The sequence below is a fragment of the Coregonus clupeaformis genome, chromosome 7, assembly GCF_020615455.1.
Source record: "Coregonus clupeaformis isolate EN_2021a chromosome 7, ASM2061545v1, whole genome shotgun sequence".
Classification (NCBI taxonomy): domain Eukaryota; kingdom Metazoa; phylum Chordata; class Actinopteri; order Salmoniformes; family Salmonidae; genus Coregonus; species Coregonus clupeaformis.
Window position 1 is genome coordinate 41001501 of NC_059198.1, and position 18251 is coordinate 41019751.

Genomic DNA, 18251 nt, shown 5'->3' on the forward strand with positions numbered 1-18251 from the left:
ACTGTGAAGAAGAGGCTTAAACTTTAGTTGAATTTCATTCATTGTTCAATTGCCAAATTAAAGAAGTAACTTCCGCTGTGTACCAAATAGGCCTATATGCTTTTACACCTCTTACTGTGGGGGAGGGGCCAGATAAGTGAGGTGGTGCCATCACAGAATCTGCGCTGTGTGACTTCTGGTGACCCCAGGGTTCACAACCTCTTAATGAGGAAAGAGCCCAGTGGTGCAGTATGGGTAATTAGAGCTGGGACATTGAGCACCTGCTCTAACAAAGAGGAGGGCCACCTGCCTGTCGCTATATGGGACAGCACCAAGATGTCACTCACTGGCTGCGTCTCAAATGGCACTCTAGGGTGCCAAAGTAGTGCGCTATACAGGGAATATGGTGCCATTTCAGACAAACAATAATTTCACAAGCTGACATGACCTTCTCAGACCTTTCATCTTGTCCATTGGGAGTCGTACGCCACACTGTTGGATGGTTGAAGCCCAGTTTTAAGTGATGATAAAGTTGTGTGTGATAGTGGTCAAACCAGACTGTGTAGTGGTTGCGATCTAAAAGGAGTGGGTTGTCTGTATGTTCTGTGATTGAGGTGAACCTGTAATGTCGAGGCGACAACGCTTTTTCATCAGAATTCACTAAGAGAGCAGAATTATATTACGGAACTTTAATGAAAAAAGAGCATTAAACCTTTGAGTTGACTCACAAATTAACAACATGTTGTCCCACTACCCCTTAGACAATAGACTATCTTCAGTAACATGTACACATTCTCATCCCAACGCTCACTAACTCACCCCACAAGTCAGTACATAAAGTTCCAAACAAGGCAAAAACGTCTCAGGCAGGTTTTCACCTTGAAAGAACAACAAGATGCATGCATGCTCAAGTGTGTTGTGGACGGAGGTTGTTGCCAAGCCACTATACTGCAGTCAGGTCATCCCATTACACCTTGTGTCCCCTCGATCCCACCAGGTGAAGTGCTGTAAGTACTGGCCTGACGATACTGAGATCTACAGGGACATGAAGGTGACTCTCATCGAGACCCAGCTGCTGTCAGAGTACGTCATCAGGACCTTCGCCGTGGAAAAGGTACGGACAATCCAAGTGATCATGGTATTGGAAGTCATTAATTGCATTGTATTGTAGTGTATTGTTATTGTTTTCCATTGTATGTATTATAGATAAAGCAACATGTAAAGTGTTGGTCCCATGTTTCATGAGCTGAAATAAAAGATCCCAGAAATATTCCATACACACCAAAAGCTTATTTCTCTAATATTTTGTGCACAAATTTGTTTACATCCCTGTTAATGAGCATTTCTCCTTTGCCAAGATAATCCATCCACCTGAAAGGTGTGGCATATCAGAAGCTGATTAAACAGTATGATCATTACACAGGTGCACCTTGTGCTGGAGACAATAAAAGACCACTCTGAAAAGTGCAGTTTTGTCACACAACACAATGCCACAGATGTCTCAAGTTTTGAGGGAGCGTGCAATTGGCATGCTGACTGCAGGAATGTCCACCAGAGCTGTTGCCAGATAATTGAATGTTAATTTCTCTACCATAAGCCGCCTCCAACATCGTTTTAGAGAATTTGGCAGTATGTCCAACCGGCCTCACAACCGCAGACCACTTGTAACCACGCCAGCCCAGGACCTCCACATCCGGCTTCTTCACCTGCGGGATCATCTGAGCTATCGACAATGAACACCATTGCATTTTATTGATGGCAATTTCAATGCACAGAGATATCGTGACAAGATCCTGAGGCCCATTGTCATGCCATTCATCCGCTGCCATCACCTCATGTTTCAGCATGATAATGCACGGCCCCATGTCGCATTGATCTGTACACAATTCCTGGAAGCTGAACATTTCCCAGTTCTTCCATGGCCTGCATACTCACCAGACATGTCACCCATTGAGCATGTTTGGGATGCTCTGGATCGACGTGAATGACAGCGTGTTCCAGTTCCCGACAATATCCAGCAACTTCGCACAGCCATTGAAGAGGAGTGGTACAACATTCCACAGGCCAAAATCAACAGCCTGATCAACTCTATGCGAAGGAGATGTTGCGCTGCATGAGGCAAATGGTGGTCACACCAGATACTGACTGATTTTCTGATCCACGCCCTCCCCTACCTTTTTTAAAGGTATCTGTGACCAACAGATGCATATTTTTATTCCCAGTCATGTGAAATCCATAGATGTAGGGCCTAATGAATTTATTTTAATTGACTGATTTCCTTATACGAACTGTAACTCCCACCTAGGCAATAAACGGAGGCCATTTTTCTCAGAACACTCACCACGCATTGGCTATCACTGCCTTAACGCTATTCATACCAGTCACCGTCATGTATAGTGAGGGAAAAAAGTATTTGATCCCCTGCTGATTTTGTACGTTTGCCCACTGACAAAGAAATGATCAGTCTATAATTTTTAATGGTAGGTTTATTTGAACAGTGAGAGACAGAATAACAACAACAAAATCCAGAAAAACGCATGTCAAAAATGTTATAAATTGATTTGCATTTTAATGAGGGAAATAAGTATTTGACCCCCTCTCAATCAGAAAGATTTCTGGCTCCCAGGTGTCTTTTATACAGGTAACGAGCTGAGATTAGGAGCACACTCTTAAAGGGAGTGCTCCTAATCTCAGCTTGTTACCTGTATAAAAGAAACCTGTCCACAGAAGCGATCAATCAATCAGATTCCAAACTCTCCACCATGGCCAAGACCAAAGAGCTCTCCAAGGATGTCAGGGACAAGATTGTAGACCTACACAAGGCTGGAATGGGCTACAAGACCATCGCCAAGCAGCTTGGTGAGAAGGTGACAACAGTTGGTGCGACTATTCACAAATGGAAGAAACACAAAATAACTGTCAATCTCCCTCGGCCTGGGGCTCCATGCAAGATCTCACCTCGTGGAGTTGCAATGATCATGAGAACGGTGAGGAATCAGCCCAGAACTACACGGGAGGATCTTGTCAAAGATCTCAAGGCAGCTGGGACCATAGTCACCAAGAAAACAATTGGTAACACACTACGCCGTGAAGGACTGAAATTCTGCAGCGCCCGCAAGGTCCCCCTGCTCAAGAAAGCACATATACAGGACCGTCTGAAGTTTGCCAATGAACATCTGAATGATTCAGAGGAGAACTGGGTGAAAGTGTTGTGGTCAGATGAGACCAAAATCGAGCTCTTTGGCATCAACTCAACTCGCCGTGTTTGGAGGAGGAGGAATGCTGCCTATGACCCCAAGAACACCATCCCCACCGTCAAACATGGAGGTGGAAACATTATGCTTTGGGAGTGTTTTTCTGCTAAGAGGACAGGACAACTTCACCGCATCAAAGGGACGATGGACGGGGCCATGTACCGTCAAATCTTGGGTGAGAACCTCCTTCCCTCAGCCAGGGCATTGAAAATGGGTCGTGGATGGGTATTCCAGCATGACAATGACCCAAAACACACGGCCAAGGCAACAAAGAAGTGGCTCAAGAATAAGCACATTAAGGTCCTGGAGTGGCCTAGCCAGTCTCCAGACCTTAATCCCATAGAAAATCTGTGGAGGGAGCTGAAGGTTTGAGTTGCCAAACGTCAGCTTCGAAACCTTAATGACTTGGAGAAGATCTGCAAAGAGGAGTGGGACAAAATCCCTCCTGAGATGTGTGCAAACCTGGTGGCCAACTACAAGAAACGTCTGACCTCTGTGATTGCCAACAGGGGTTTTGCCACCAAGTACTAAGTCATGTTTTGCAGAGGCGTCAAATACTTATTTCCCTCATTAAAATGCAAATCAATTTATAACATTTTTGACATGCGATTTTCTGGATTTTTTTGTTGTTATTCAGTCTCTCACTGTTCAAATAAACCTACCATTAAAATGTTAGACTGATCATTTCTTTGTCAGTGGGAAAACATACAAAATCAGCAGGGGATCAAATACTTTTTTCCCTCACTGTATTTCCTATATTACCTCACTTTCAGAGAAGGGGTTTCCTGGTTGTTTTGTGTTCAGACATGCTAGCTACTATATTCCACCCCTGGACAGAGCTTCATTTACTCACCTCCCAACTACTTTACTGAGGGTTCTTAGATACTTCCTCTATAATAGGTCCATCTGTCTTTCAGAATGCCTGTCTGTCTGTATAGTAGCTATTTTGTATGTGTTTCTCATCCTATTGTACTCAGGGCTGCTACCAGGCCTTTCTGCTTTGCCACTTCTTCTATCCCCCTGGGCTTTTAAGCTGTGAATATTTCCCCTGCCGTGTGTGTGTGTTCATGAGTGCTCAAGGCTCTCAGACTGGTGTCCGCCCTGCTGTCTGTATCCAGCCTGCTTGCTCTGTGTGTGAATCACCACTCTCCTCCAGCTGTTCTTCTCCTCTTTCCATCCCCCCAGAGATAGGCTTTGTCATCCCTGCTTTATCTACTTTAGTGTTTTGATCAAGAACAAGATCAAAACACAACTTTGATCACGAAAAACAGCTAACTTTAAAGTGCTTAGAGGGAGGGGGAGGGAGAGGAGGGGAGGAGAGGAGAGGAGGGGAGGGAGAGAGAGCTGCTGCTCAAAGTTAAAAAGCTCTGGGTCTGTTTGGGTGTGGGTCAGAATTCCAAGCATCTGTACGACCTCTATGATGTTTGTGTCCTTGGTTCTTGTGAATCCAAACAAAGTAATCAACTGTATCTTTCTGTCTTCCCTCTCCAGAGGGGAGCCCATGAGATCCGGGAGATCCGTCAGTTCCACTTCACGGGCTGGCCGGACCACGGGGTGCCCTACCACGCCACCGGCCTGCTGGGCTTCGTACGCAGGGTCAAGTCCAAGACCCCTGCCAACGCCGGTCCCATGGTGGTCCACTGCAGGTCAGACACACACTCACTCTGTGGCTGCTGGCTGTCTGTATAGATCTCTACCTTTCTCTCTTTTGTTTTCTCTCTTCTCTCTTTCCATCTCTCTCTCGTTTCTCTCTCTCTCGTTCCTCTCTCTCTCTCTCTCTTGTTCCTCTCTCTCTCTCTCTCTCTCTCTCTCTCTCTCTCTCTCTCTCTCTCTCTCTCTCTCTCTCTCTCTCTCTCTCTCTCTCTCTCTCTCTCTCTCTCATATTATCTTCATCTGGTATGACTCAAAGATGTTCCTAATGGATATTAGTAAAGTAATCTCACTCCCAACAGCCACAAGTGAGATCAGCCACACTAAATAAAATAGATCTGCTATTGTCAGCCACACCCACAACTGTTTAGACTCTCATGTACAATCTGTCCTGATGTTTTCCAGCCAAATAGTCCCCGATCATTTGGGAACCGGGGCTTTGCTATGAAGAGTGTGTGTTGTGCTCTGGTTCTCACGCTGTGTGTGTGTGTGCGTGCGTGCGTCATCAGTGCGGGGGCGGGCAGGACCGGCTGTTTCATCGTGATTGACATCATGCTGGACATGGCTGAGAGAGAGGGTGTGGTCGACATCTACAACTGTGTGAGAGAGTTGCGCTCAAGAAGGGTTAATATGGTCCAGACAGAGGTAAGAATGACATTGTCCCCGCTCCAATCTAAACACACAGAGAGAGAGAGAAACACACACAGAGACGTGCACACACACATACACAAACAGACACACATGTAACAGTGTTGCTTCCGTCCCTCTCCTCGCCCCTACCTGGGCTTGAACCAGGGACCCTCTGCACACATCGACAACAGTCACCCTCGAAGCACCGTTAACCGTCGCTCCACAAAAGCAGCGGCCCTTGCAGCGCAAGGGAAACAACTACTTCAAGGTCTCAGAGCGAGTGACGTCACCGATTGAAACACTACTAGCGCGCCATTTCACACCGGTTACACTCACACACACCGCTACACGACCCTGCTCCAAGTGTCCCCACTCAATTCCACTGTACACAATCCCAAACACACCACACACACTCACGCACACACACACAGTCTTGTATAACTAACTTTGTGGGGACACACAATTCATTCCCATTCAAAATCCTATTTTCCCTAACCCTAAACTTAACCTTAACCTGAAAACCTAACCCTATACCTAACCCTAGCCCTAACACTAATTCTAACCTTAACCCTAAACCCCACAAGTACAGTTAAACACGTCACACACATACAGACGTTCCCCAAACAGACGCATTTCATTCTGTCAATACATGATACACATGAAACCATGGACCCATACAGGACAGGGTGTGTATTCTCCAACACAATGTGACAGACTGTCTACAATTGTAGGATTCTTATTTTGTATTTAAAATTCCATTGGCACAACCAATCCCAAACATCTGGCTAAACAGACTATGTGACACAATGATACTTGACAAGGAACATGAGCCAACTCATTAGCCCTGTGCAAATATTATTCAGCTCAGAGTAAAAATGCAACAGACTAGTGTTTGCTTTTAATTATAGTTAATAGTTGATGATTTAGAACAAATAGAAACATGCTAAAGTTCAAACTCCTAAATCCCAGACAATACTATATTAATGCACAATAAAAAAAAGTGTCTAATGCCATGCTGTATGCAAGCTTTACTTTGTTTGATTGATTTCCATTATATACTTTTAATTTATATAAACTGACAAATTGATAGCTCAAAAGCTATTCAAAGTTTTCTTGGAGGACATGCTGTATACATAGAAATGACATTCATCTCCCCATTACACAAAAAAGCCAGTTTGTGTCTTGTTGTGATATTTCCTAATAATTTGATGACAATTGTGTAGGCTGCAAATCCATTTCACCTCCAACTCCATATCCAAGGGCAGGAGTCTGACATCACAGTAGCCTAACCTGAAAACCACTGACCCTCTGCTCCCAAGGAATTTGTCAGAAGTGACAAGTCGAGACGTTTCTGAAATGTCACTTCATAAATGATTTATGTCAAGCCCGGGGCCTTTTTCCTGAGAGAAGGAGAGGAAGAGGGGGAGTATTGACATAGGAAAGGTCAATGGAAATGGTCACTTTGGAGGTGACATAGGTTGTGTCCCAAATAGCACCCTATTCCCTTATATAGTGCACTACTTACCTGGAGAAAGGAAGTCCACTACATAAGGAATAGGGTACCATTTGGCTCAGCCACAGTCTTAGGAAACACACAAGGGTTTAAACAACATGAGAATAATACCCAGTCCCAACGTCTAACATCCAGGATTCTGTATTTCTTAAGACCAATTGGAAAACAGGATTGGATTAAGATCTGATTTGAATTGTCACCAAAAATGGTTTTTGGAACCGTGTCATGATCGACTTGACTTGAGTCAATCATGACTTTGGTTTGGTCATGTTTCTGTGTTACCTCAATGTATAGGTTACTATTGGTTGTCAATGTGAGCTCTTCCTGATGTGTGTCTAGGCGTAGCATACCTTTCTGTCCCTCACGATATCCTGTGCCCCGCTTTGTACCCTACAGGAGCAGTACGTGTTCATCCACGACGCCATCTTGGAGGCGTGTCTGTGCGGGGACACCACCATCCCAGCCAACCAGCTGCGATCGGTCTACTATGACATGAACCGCCTGGACCCCCAGACTAACTCCAGCCAGATCAAAGAGGAGTTCAGGGTACGTGGTGTGAGCATGCATTGTTCATCGTACATGCATACGTATATTGTATATTGGTGTACATAAATGCTCTTCACTCACCTCCAATTGTGCCTTGGAGTGTGTCTCTACCAGGCTCATATCCCCACTTCCCTCCCTCCCTCCAGACTCTGAACATGGTGACTCCTACGTTACGTGTGGAGGACTGCAGTATCGCCCTGCTCCCCAGGAACCACGAGAAGAACCGCTGCATGGACGTCCTTCCTCCCGACCGCTGTCTGCCGTTCCTCATCACCATCGACGGAGAGAGCTCCAACTACATCAACGCCGCCCTCATGGATGTACGTCTCTCTCACACACACACGTGCACACACACACACGCACACACACTCATTCTCACACACACTCAAACATAGGCACGCTCACTCGTAACCTTTTTAAATGACTTGCAGTGTCAGTCCATGTGCAAGTCATTGGATGTAAATGTACTGCTGGAAAAGTGCTGAGTCAATAGTCAAACTGTTCTTTTTTTAATCATTGTGCTGAAATATGATGATGTGGATAGGTCAGTGTTCAATCACCGATCTACATAAAGGGCAGATTTGGCACTTTGAATGAAGAGCAAACTTTATTAGTGGGAGATTAGTGGCATATTGGCTGTCTGTGACATGACATCTTTATTGTGGAGAAAGGAGAGAGGGGGGAGTGGGAGAAAAAGACGCAGAGGGACCAAAGGGGAAGGAAGAGGGAGGAATTGGGGAATAGCGTAGAGGGAGACAGAAAGGGGAATAAGGAAACAGATAGAGAGCGCGCAAGGGACAGCGGGCAACTCAGCAGTCCTGGGGCGTCCTGTGGTTTAAATAGCTGGTGTGTAAAAAGCCCATCCATCTCTATAATAATCACCCCACATTACTTAGCCAGCCATTTCCCAGCCAAACCTAAACAGTAGGGGGACAGTGTATCATGTTGATGAATGGTGGTTTTTCAGTGCTTCCACCAACAATTATGTCCTTATTGAAAATGATTAAAAAACAGATGGCTTTGGATGGATTTGTCCCATCGTCATGGAAATAACCAAAACCATCCATAATTGCAATGTGTTTTTTGTCGAACACAGCAGTATGGCTCAGTTTGGATTGGTTTTATGGAAATAATGTGTCATCAATTATACTCTTGCATATTTGATATATACAATAAGGATATAGTATGTGGTCGCAGTGTTGATAGTGGAATTCATTCAGAAGGATTATGAATATCTGGGCAGAACTACTTCCCCTGTACATGATTCCTCAAAAACAAAATGGCCCACAGACCTCGTATACATACACCCTCACATAGTAGCCTGAACTTGATTGTGAGAATTCATTGCATTATGACTAAAGGTCTGGTGACATGTTCTTTATCTTAGTGACATAAATAATGGCTTTCTGTTCATTTTGTGGTTGCTGACTTTCTCTTCCTCCTCCACAGAGCTACAAGCAGCCGTCTGCGTTCATTGTTACCCAGCACCCCTTGCCCAACACGGTCAAAGACTTCTGGAGGCTGGTGCTGGACTACCACTGCACCTCCATAGTGATGCTCAACGACGTAGACCCAGCACAGGTAAGACTAACACACACACCTCCCATACACACACACACAAGAGAGGCCAATCAAGTCAATCCAAACCATGCCAAGCCATGCAATCCTTTATCATACTATCAAAGACATTCCAGACTCCGTTCTAGACTAGTCATTAGTACATGATCATAGATAGATCTATACCAATAGGGTTGAAAGAGGGGAAGGGATCTGCCTCAAATGGCCTGGAGCCCTGTCTGTCAAAATGTTCAAAGGATAGCACGTGGCAGCATTTCCTAGCAACACCACCCAGCTTGGGTGGCTACAGTATCCTCTCATTTCCTATTCTGACTGTAGCCCGGCAACAAGTTCCACAGCTCCTATATACAGCTCTGGAAAAAATTAAGAGACCACTGCAAATGTTCCTTAAATCAGCATCTCTACATGTATGATAGCCATTCCATTCCAGTGTCTGTTGAATTCCAACACAGGCACACATCATTCTACTGAATTAGGGACTGATTAGGTGATCACCTGAACCAAATGTTATTTAACAAGGAAAAGTATAAAAACCACTGCTGTGGTCATCACTATCCTCTTGCAATAGGACCAGCTGGATGGCAAAAACAGTGCTAATAGTACCTCAAAGGTAATATTAATCAAAAAATAACTATTGACCATGCCAAAAGAGTTGAAAAGGAAAGTTTTGAGTGAGGAAAAAAGGGTTCAATTCTGGCTTTACTGGCAGAGGGATACAGTGAGCGTCAGGTTGATTCCATCCTTAAAATTTCAAAAACGGCGGTTCATAAGAACAAGGTCAAGCAGCAGACATTGGGGACAACAAAGCTGCAGACCGGCAGAGGGCAAAAACGACTCTCTTCTGACCGGGATGACCGCCAACTCATTCAAATGTCACTCAACAACCGTAGGATGACATCAAGTGACGTACAAAAAGAATGGCAAACGGCAGCTGGGGTGAAGTGCACGGCGAGGACTGTTCGAAACAGGGTCCTAGGGGCAGGGCTGAAGTCGTGCAAAGCTAGATAAAAAGCCCTTCATCAATGAGAAGCAAAGAAGAGCCAGGCTGAGGTTTGCAAAAGACCATAAGGATTGGACCATAGAGGACTGGAGTAAGGTCATCTTCTCTGATGAGTCCAATTTTCAGCTTTGCCCAACACCTGGTCGTCTAATGGTTAGACAGAGACCTGGAGAGGCCTACACAAGCCACAGTGTCTCGCACTCATTGTGAAATTTGGTGGAGGATCGGTGATGATCTGGGGGTGCTTCAGCAAGGCTGGAATCGGGCAGATTTGTCTTTGTGAAGGACGCATGAATCAAGCCACGTACAAGGTTGTCCTGGAAGAAAACGTACTTCCTTTTGCTCTGACATTGTTCCCCAACTCTGAGGATTGTTTTTTCCAGCAGGACAATGCGCCATGCCACACAGCCAGGTCAATCATGGTGTGGATGGAGGACCACCCGATCAAGACCCTGCCATGGCCAGCCCAATCTCCAGACCTGAACCCCATTTGAAAACTTCTGGAATTTGACCAAGAGGAAGATGGATGGTCACAAGCCATCAAACAAAGCCGAGCTGCTTGTATTTTTGCGCCAGGAGTGGCATAAAGTCACCCAACATCAATGTGAAAGACTGGTGGAGAGCATGCCAAGACGCATGAAAGCTGTGATTGAAAATCAGGGTTATTCCACCAAATATTGATTTCTGAACTCTTCCTAAGTTAAAACATTAGTATTGTGTTGTTTAAAAATGAACATGAACTTATTTTCTTTGCATTATTAGAGGTCTGACAACACTGCATCTTTTTTGTTATTTTGACCAGTTGTCATTTTCTGCAAATAAATGCTCTAAATGACAATATTTTTATTTGGAATTTGGGAGAAATGTTGTCAGTAGTTTATAGAATAAAACAAAAAAATTAATTTCACCCAAACACATACCTATAAATAGTAAAACCAGAGAAACTTATATTTTTGCAGTGGTCTCTTAATTTTTTCCAGAGCTGTATATGGTGGAATGGCCTAGTTCATGTCTTTGTGTTTTCTTTCATCTGCTGTGGATGAGGAGGCTCAATAGAACAGGACAGTCAGGCGGTGTTTCACTGTCCTGAACTGTTGTTGGATTGTAGATGTTTTTGTGTATTTGAAGGCATGATCTTGAAAGGAAATGACAGAATTGCAGTTATCAAAAGATCGGTGAATGTGAATGCCAACTCAATCAATAGGCTCTCATTCAATGTCTCATTTGAAATGTGTGTGTGTGTGCAGCTGTGTCCCCAGTACTGGCCGGAGAACGGAGTGCACCGCCACGGGCCCATCCAGGTGGAGTTTGTGTCAGCTGACCTGGAGGAGGACATCATCAGCAGGATATTCCGCGTCTACAACGCTGCACGGGTACGAGACAGAACACTGCACGCACACACACACTCCTGTTCCTACAGCTACTCTACTATAGCAGACATAGAGACATAGACATAGAGATATACACACACACACACACGGTAATGCTAACACGTCCATTTCTCTCTCTCCAGCCACAGGACGGGTATCGCATGGTGCAGCAGTTCCAGTTCCTGGGCTGGCCCATGTACCGGGACACCCCTGTGTCCAAGCGCTCTTTCCTCAAGCTCATCCGCCAGGTGGACAAGTGGCAGGAGGAGTATGACGGGGGAGAGGGACGCACCGTGGTGCACTGTCTGTAAGTACCTACCGGTCATGTCTCAGCCTACACCTAGTACTGGACAGGAGACCTTTACTAGCTCTGTACTTCCCAAGTGGGTGGAAAGAGTAGGGGGTTCTTTGGTATCTGATGTAACCCCCCCTCTAATTCGATACAACATGGCCGCCCAAAATGCCACCGGGGTCACAGTGACACTGGACCACTCCGATGGGACAGTGAGAAATGTCACTGTCCTCTTCTGATGGCGATCACATACACTAGCCATGGGGATGCAGTCCTCGTGGCACACCATCCTGCCTTCTGACAGCCTTCTGGAAACTGTGACATTTTGAAGGCCCACCAGACAGCGCTCAGTGCTCATACAAACACTAGCTGTCATCATAATGAACCATTCAAGCACAAAGCCATTTAAAGTTCCACGTCGTAATTCAAAAAAGAACAAAATAGCAGCCCTGCCACTTGGTTTGCTATAAAGCTCAGGGATGGGGCTGAACATATTCTTCAAGTATATATCATTAATTTAAAATAATCAAAAAACGGTTGACAATCTCAATCTCTCTATCTCAATATTTTACCCATTAGTCTGGCCCAAGTATACTATTTAACCGGACAAATCAGTGTGATATCACAGAATTAATGTGAATGTGCAATCCGTCCCAGGTGATCTCCACTCACTAAATAGGAGAAGTAGAGGAGAGAGGCTGCTGAATTACCACAGGGAGTAAATCAAATCAAATGAGCTTGTGGTTCCCAATGCTGCCCAGATTTTAATCTTAATGTCCCGGTGGGAGAGGCCTCTGGGTGGGTCTCTGCCTCAGCTCAATCTGCTCTTATCTCCAGCAGCTCTACTTTACTCAGATAGATGGAGGGGAGGAGAGGAGAGAGGGAAGCCGTGAGAGGCTCACTCGTTTCCTGAGGCTCTAGTTGGGTGGGAAATCGGAAAAAGATGGAGGGAGGGATGGTGGGAACGGAGGAGTGTATGTGTGGACAACAGGGTCATTGTTGATGTAATCTGTGGCTGGTGCTGTTTAACAGGGTTACTAGTTTGGTCTGTAAGCCAGAGAGTCCAAAATAATCATCCAGATACATGACTCTCATTAGAGTCTCCGAAGAGATTCCAATCGCCCCCGACCAGAGCGGCACACACACACACACACACACACGCTATAAACCAGAGACAAGCAGCACACACAATACACACACACTGAACGGAGCCAGCAGGGCCTGCTGCTAAACTAACGTCAGCAAGAAAACACTGCCCCCCCACCCACTCTCCAGTCACAGAGTCAATATTTAGTCTCACAGAGCTCCCTCCCTGCATCCTCATGTCCAAACATCCATCGCAACCATCTCAACGTCTCTTGAGCTACACCCTTTTCCCTATATAGTGCACTACTTTTGACCAGGGCTCTATATAGGGAATAGGATGCCATTTTGGACACAGCCTCTGTTTCACCAGAACATTCTGGAAACATGCGTAAGGCCAGAGAAATATGGAGATTGACAGAGGTCAACTCCTGAGAGAGGCGACTCCTGCTAAGGAAAGAAGTGAATATGCGTCCACTGAACTCAAACTGCTTCCTCACTTTATGACGCCCTCCTCTTGCAACTCTTAAAAGCTCTTTGGCTTTCAAGACAGGGCTGGAAAGACCGTGAAGTTGCACATCTGGAAACGGTTCTGAGAAAGAGCAGCTTTTCATGAGGAGTTTACGAACTACTTAAGAGTGCCAGCTGTAGGCTATGTTCCACACTTGAGTGTCAGTTGGTAGCCAATACTGTGCAATGGTGGATTGACAGTAGTGTGGCGCCATCTATAGCGGGAAATCAAGAACAGCAAGCACAGGAAGAGATGCTGATAAATTTAGCCAAGCTCTATGAAACATGTCATGAATCAACCACCATACATCACTGATAATGTTATTCATTCATGAAGCTTACAATTAATACCAAGCCTGCAGTTAAAATGTTTTATAACTTGTATGATTACAAAGCAATAAAAAACTGAAGATCATTTTAGGGCTCTAATGCTTAGCAATTCTGACCGTTTTTTATTGTCTGATATATGTAGATTTATATATGTATAATCATCAATATAATGTCTTGGTCTATTATCTAACCCTTTCTTTCTCTCTCTTTATCTCTCTCTCTCTCTCTCTCTCTCTCTCTCTCGCTCTCTCTCTCTCGCTCTCTCTCTCTCAGGAATGGTGGAGGACGCAGCGGGACGTTCTGTGCAATCAGTATCGTGTGCGAGATGCTCCGCCATCAGCGTTCGGTTGACGTGTTTCACGCGGTCAAAACGCTGAGGAACAACAAACCCAACATGGTCGACTTACTGGTAAGAACCGGTCCTGATCTAGGATCAGTTTTCTCTTTTAGATCATAAGGTATAACATTACATGGACCGGTGGGGGGCACTCCTACTCCTACTCTGAGAGCCTTTATGAAAACAGGCCCCCTAACCCTTATAGTGGTTTATTGGTCCTCACTACGAAGTCTACAGTTGGGTACTTCTGGGACAAGTTGGGTTGCCAAAGTCTATTAAACTTGACTCCAGAATTATTAAGTGATAGAAATTGCTGTTGACATTTACAATAAGGAGAAAATAGCCCTGTGATTGTGAATAACTCTGGCATTATAATGCATTAAAGGCCAAGTCAATGCAGCCACGTCTAGTCCAGTCACTGTCATTGATGATGTACTCTTCTTCCCATTCATCCACAGGATCAATACAAGTTCTGCTATGAGGTGGCACTGGAGTACTTGAATTCTGGTTAGCTGGACTGAAAGCTGCCCCCCCATCCGTCCTACCCCCTCCAAACCCCCACACCACAGCCCTCGCAGCTTACCTGGACTGAGTCTCTTAAACCTGAGTGAATGTTGCTTACTGGAGGATAGAACTGAACTGCTGAACAGGGTCGTCCCATCGCACCTCTACGGATTTAGGAAGAGGGGAGGAAAAAAGGTGGTTTGGAACCGGACGCTTTTGCACTGCCCCGCCCCTCCACCCCTCCCCCAGTCTACGATGAAATGTCCCTGAACATGATTAACTTTACTCCGTCTCACCCCCCCTCCCGCGCTTTGCTTTGTATGTTGAGTGGGATTGGTCTAGACAGCGCTACTGTACCCCCCTCCCCCCCAACCCCTCTCCTCTTTCTACTACACTGTGTTAAAGTATTTACCCTCATCCCGTCCCTCAGAACAGCACCTGATCACTGAACAGGAGTTCACACTGATGTATTCTACTTCCCATATGTCACCCCCTCCCACCCCAACCCTAGTATTTTTAAAAGTTTCTTTATTTTTTCAACAAAAAAGCTCTCCTCTTGCCAGTGAATCCTGTTTATTGCCTTTTTAATCCTGATCGGATGATCAATGTCATTTCCATTTTTGTGGGGAATGCGATATAAGTGTAATGTTGATGATATGTTGTTTTTTATCCATGTTTTTAATTTCAATTGATACATTTTTTTTAACAATCTTTGTTAATATGATGAAGGTGTTTGACATATATAGCTAAAGTTGAACCGGCATTAAGAAAGAAAGCGAAATCTTAAATGTTTATGCTGCCATTGCTTTGGTCACTGAGTATCGTCGTATTGGCAGGAGGAAAAAACCGCTGTCCGGTACCATCCACACGCAAGCTTTTCATCACGTCAACAGATCCAAAGCTTAATTAATTGTGGTCATTATTGTTAATATTGTAAATATTATGAAGTTGGACAGACTATTTATTCATTGAGCGTTTTTGTGAAGCACATTGAGTGACAATCATGATTTTTTGGGGGGGTCATATTATTAAAAAAGAATTGGACTCTGCATAATGTTGACCAGATGTATTGTAAGCCTTTTATTTATCTTGTATGGAAAAAAACTACTCAAACTTACAAATACATACATATCTACTGATATACGTGTGTTTTTTGCGTGTTGTGCAGATTATTTTGTTCTTATACCCATTTTTAGCTAGCAGTGGCTGAAGTTTGTAGTGGCTGTTTAAAGAAATCTGAGCCATGGATTACAGTTTCTCCTGACTCATAGACTACTTTCAGGGTAAGGAACCATCCAACATTGTTATAAAATACATAATTTATACTTTAAGGTTGAACTTTTTAAGGTATGTATGCCATGAGATAGTGTATGTTAGCAGTTGGTCTGATTTTTTAATTTTAGTCAACTTTTTGAAAAAAACATTTACTGATCATGATAAAGTTACATTGAATTCATTGCATGGATGCCAGTTGTAGTGAAGAGCATACCCTTTGTTCAATGGCAGTGTCGTGACGTGACTTTCATTAATATGATGACTGTTATTTATCGAATCAACTAACTATGTTTAATTGTTACTTGATTAAGTTAATCATGTAACAATTAACTCATTGGGATATGGGGCACCACGGAATAAGTTGTTTATAGAGTTACCATATCCCGAATTAAACTCTAAAGGTCTTTACCTATCAATATGTATAAAACAGTCAACGTATTAATCATTACCTCTTATCAGTCTCATTCTGAACGGTCGTAGACTTCTTGGATCTGCACAACCCCCTGCTTTACATGATTCAACACTACACAAATTGGCTTAATTATTTATTTACTAGCTGACTAAATAATAACACAGAATAACATACACACTTAATACATGAGAAAAGGTCCCTAGCGGACTAAAAACAACATGACTGCTTGGTTACCAAAAGAGGGAGGGGTAGAGAGAGAGAGACAAAGAGAAAGAGACAATTATCGTTGATACATTTGGAAACGACCCTCAAAGTAATCATAATACTTTGCTCACGAACCACCCCCCGTTTGTAGTAAGAAATCATGAATGTATTTACGTGTGGATGTCATTGTTTGTCGTCTATCTCTGTTGACCCAAGCCCTCTTGGAAAGGAGGTTTTGGCTAGGTCTTCGCTCAGCTCACTTGTAAGGCTCTGATTGTCCTGTGGGTGTAAGGCTCTGATTGTCCACAAGAGGTCACAATGTCCTTCTTCTTAGTTGTCCTGGTTTGTATTGGAATGTTTTCTCAGAACAGATACTCAGATGTACCAGTTATTGTCTGAGAGGGGAGCTTTCTTCTACCCACCTCGTGTGGTTAGTCAGAGTTTGAGCCACTTTACACACACCGCTGCAGCCTGGCAATGTTCAGGTCTAGTCTGGGAGTTGGTCTTCTTCACCTCGTGTTTCAGACGTGTAGACCACCGTGAGTTTATTTTTAACCTGGCCTTTTATGCACTCTGGGTAAAAGGGGCGTTCCATCATTCTGACATGATCTCTGAGCTCACTCGGGGTGTGGCTAGTTACTTATGCTTATATGAAAAATGATTATCTTATTAGAAAACTAAAATCACATTCCTATCTTAACAAAAATACTTTCATCATTCTTCATATCTCATGCACAACATATAAGATGAAGACTTGACAGAGTGTGTATACTTTCCAAGTTACAATAACTTAGGATACCATTCTTAATGACGTCACAAAATAATGAACAATATGACATGATTATTCTTTAGGTCCCCACTGACCATTCCCCACGTTCTGATGTTGGAAATATTGCTCCAGTGTTAACTTTTTGGATGTTATAGTTTTGTCAGCAAAAGTATTCTGGAGACATTCCAATCAATACTGGAGAGCAAGAAAGAAATTCCCCTCCTGCCTAATTTACGACCTTCTTTAACCTATTTCCTCCCCTTCATCTACATTTTAGTCATTTAGCAGACGCTCTTATCCAGAGCGACTTAGTGAGTGCATACATTTTTCATACTGGCCCCCCGTGGGAATTGAACCCACAACCCTGGCGTTGCAAGCACCATGCTCTACCAACTGAGCTACAGGAGGGCCTACACTGATTGAAGTGGATTTAACAAGTGACATTAATAAGGGATCATAGCTTTCACCTGCTCAGTCTGTCAATGTTTCCTACACTGTATATTGAGGCAACAAACTACAAGACCCAGCATGCACCTCACTGACTTTTCCTCATTTAACCCCACTGTGTCTAATGGAGGTGATTATGAGATAAACAATCTAAAACGAGGATATTGACAGGTTATTTATTTGGTAAATTGATAATGAATTGATTCATGCATATCATTGTATTTTTGGGAGCTTATTAACAACAAAATTAAATAACATATTATTGTAGTCCACTATATGCTCTGTGGATACACAGTGTATTTTATGTATAAAATGGATTACTGAAGGATTATTGATACTGCTGGAAGTGGAGTTGGAATTTGGAGGACCAATAGTCAAACCCATCCCGCTTCATTCCAAAGGTTAGTTCACAATCTCACTGGATTATGAGTTGTCAGTGCAGACTGAGTCGTCATGCTATTTGGCGCGAGACAAAGCTGTAACCCAAGCATATTGCCTTTTGGCACATATTTGCTGTTTAATAAAATAGCCAACTCAAAAGGTTAGTTCCCAATCTGGACAATTGAAG

The 18251-nt window shown here is 43.9% G+C and overlaps 1 protein-coding gene across 14 annotated transcripts in view; it reads left to right on the forward strand.

The window, feature by feature from the left end:
* The window catches only part of ptprma (protein tyrosine phosphatase receptor type Ma), a 260636-nt gene extending 245760 nt beyond the window's left edge, over positions 1-14876 (forward strand). For all 14 annotated transcript variants that reach the window (XM_041879910.2, XM_041879912.2, XM_041879922.2 and 11 more), the window contains 10 exons: positions 977-1093; positions 4725-4879; positions 5393-5528; positions 7423-7572; positions 7719-7892; positions 9022-9153; positions 11398-11523; positions 11664-11827; positions 14009-14144; positions 14531-14876. In XM_041879910.2, the coding sequence (XP_041735844.2) occupies positions 977-1093; positions 4725-4879; positions 5393-5528; positions 7423-7572; positions 7719-7892; positions 9022-9153; positions 11398-11523; positions 11664-11827; positions 14009-14144; positions 14531-14584 (1344 nt within the window). In that variant the 3' untranslated portion in view covers positions 14585-14876. The remainder of the gene's footprint in view (positions 1-976; positions 1094-4724; positions 4880-5392; positions 5529-7422; positions 7573-7718; positions 7893-9021; positions 9154-11397; positions 11524-11663; positions 11828-14008; positions 14145-14530) is intronic.
* Positions 14877-18251: the final 3375 nt, after the last annotated feature.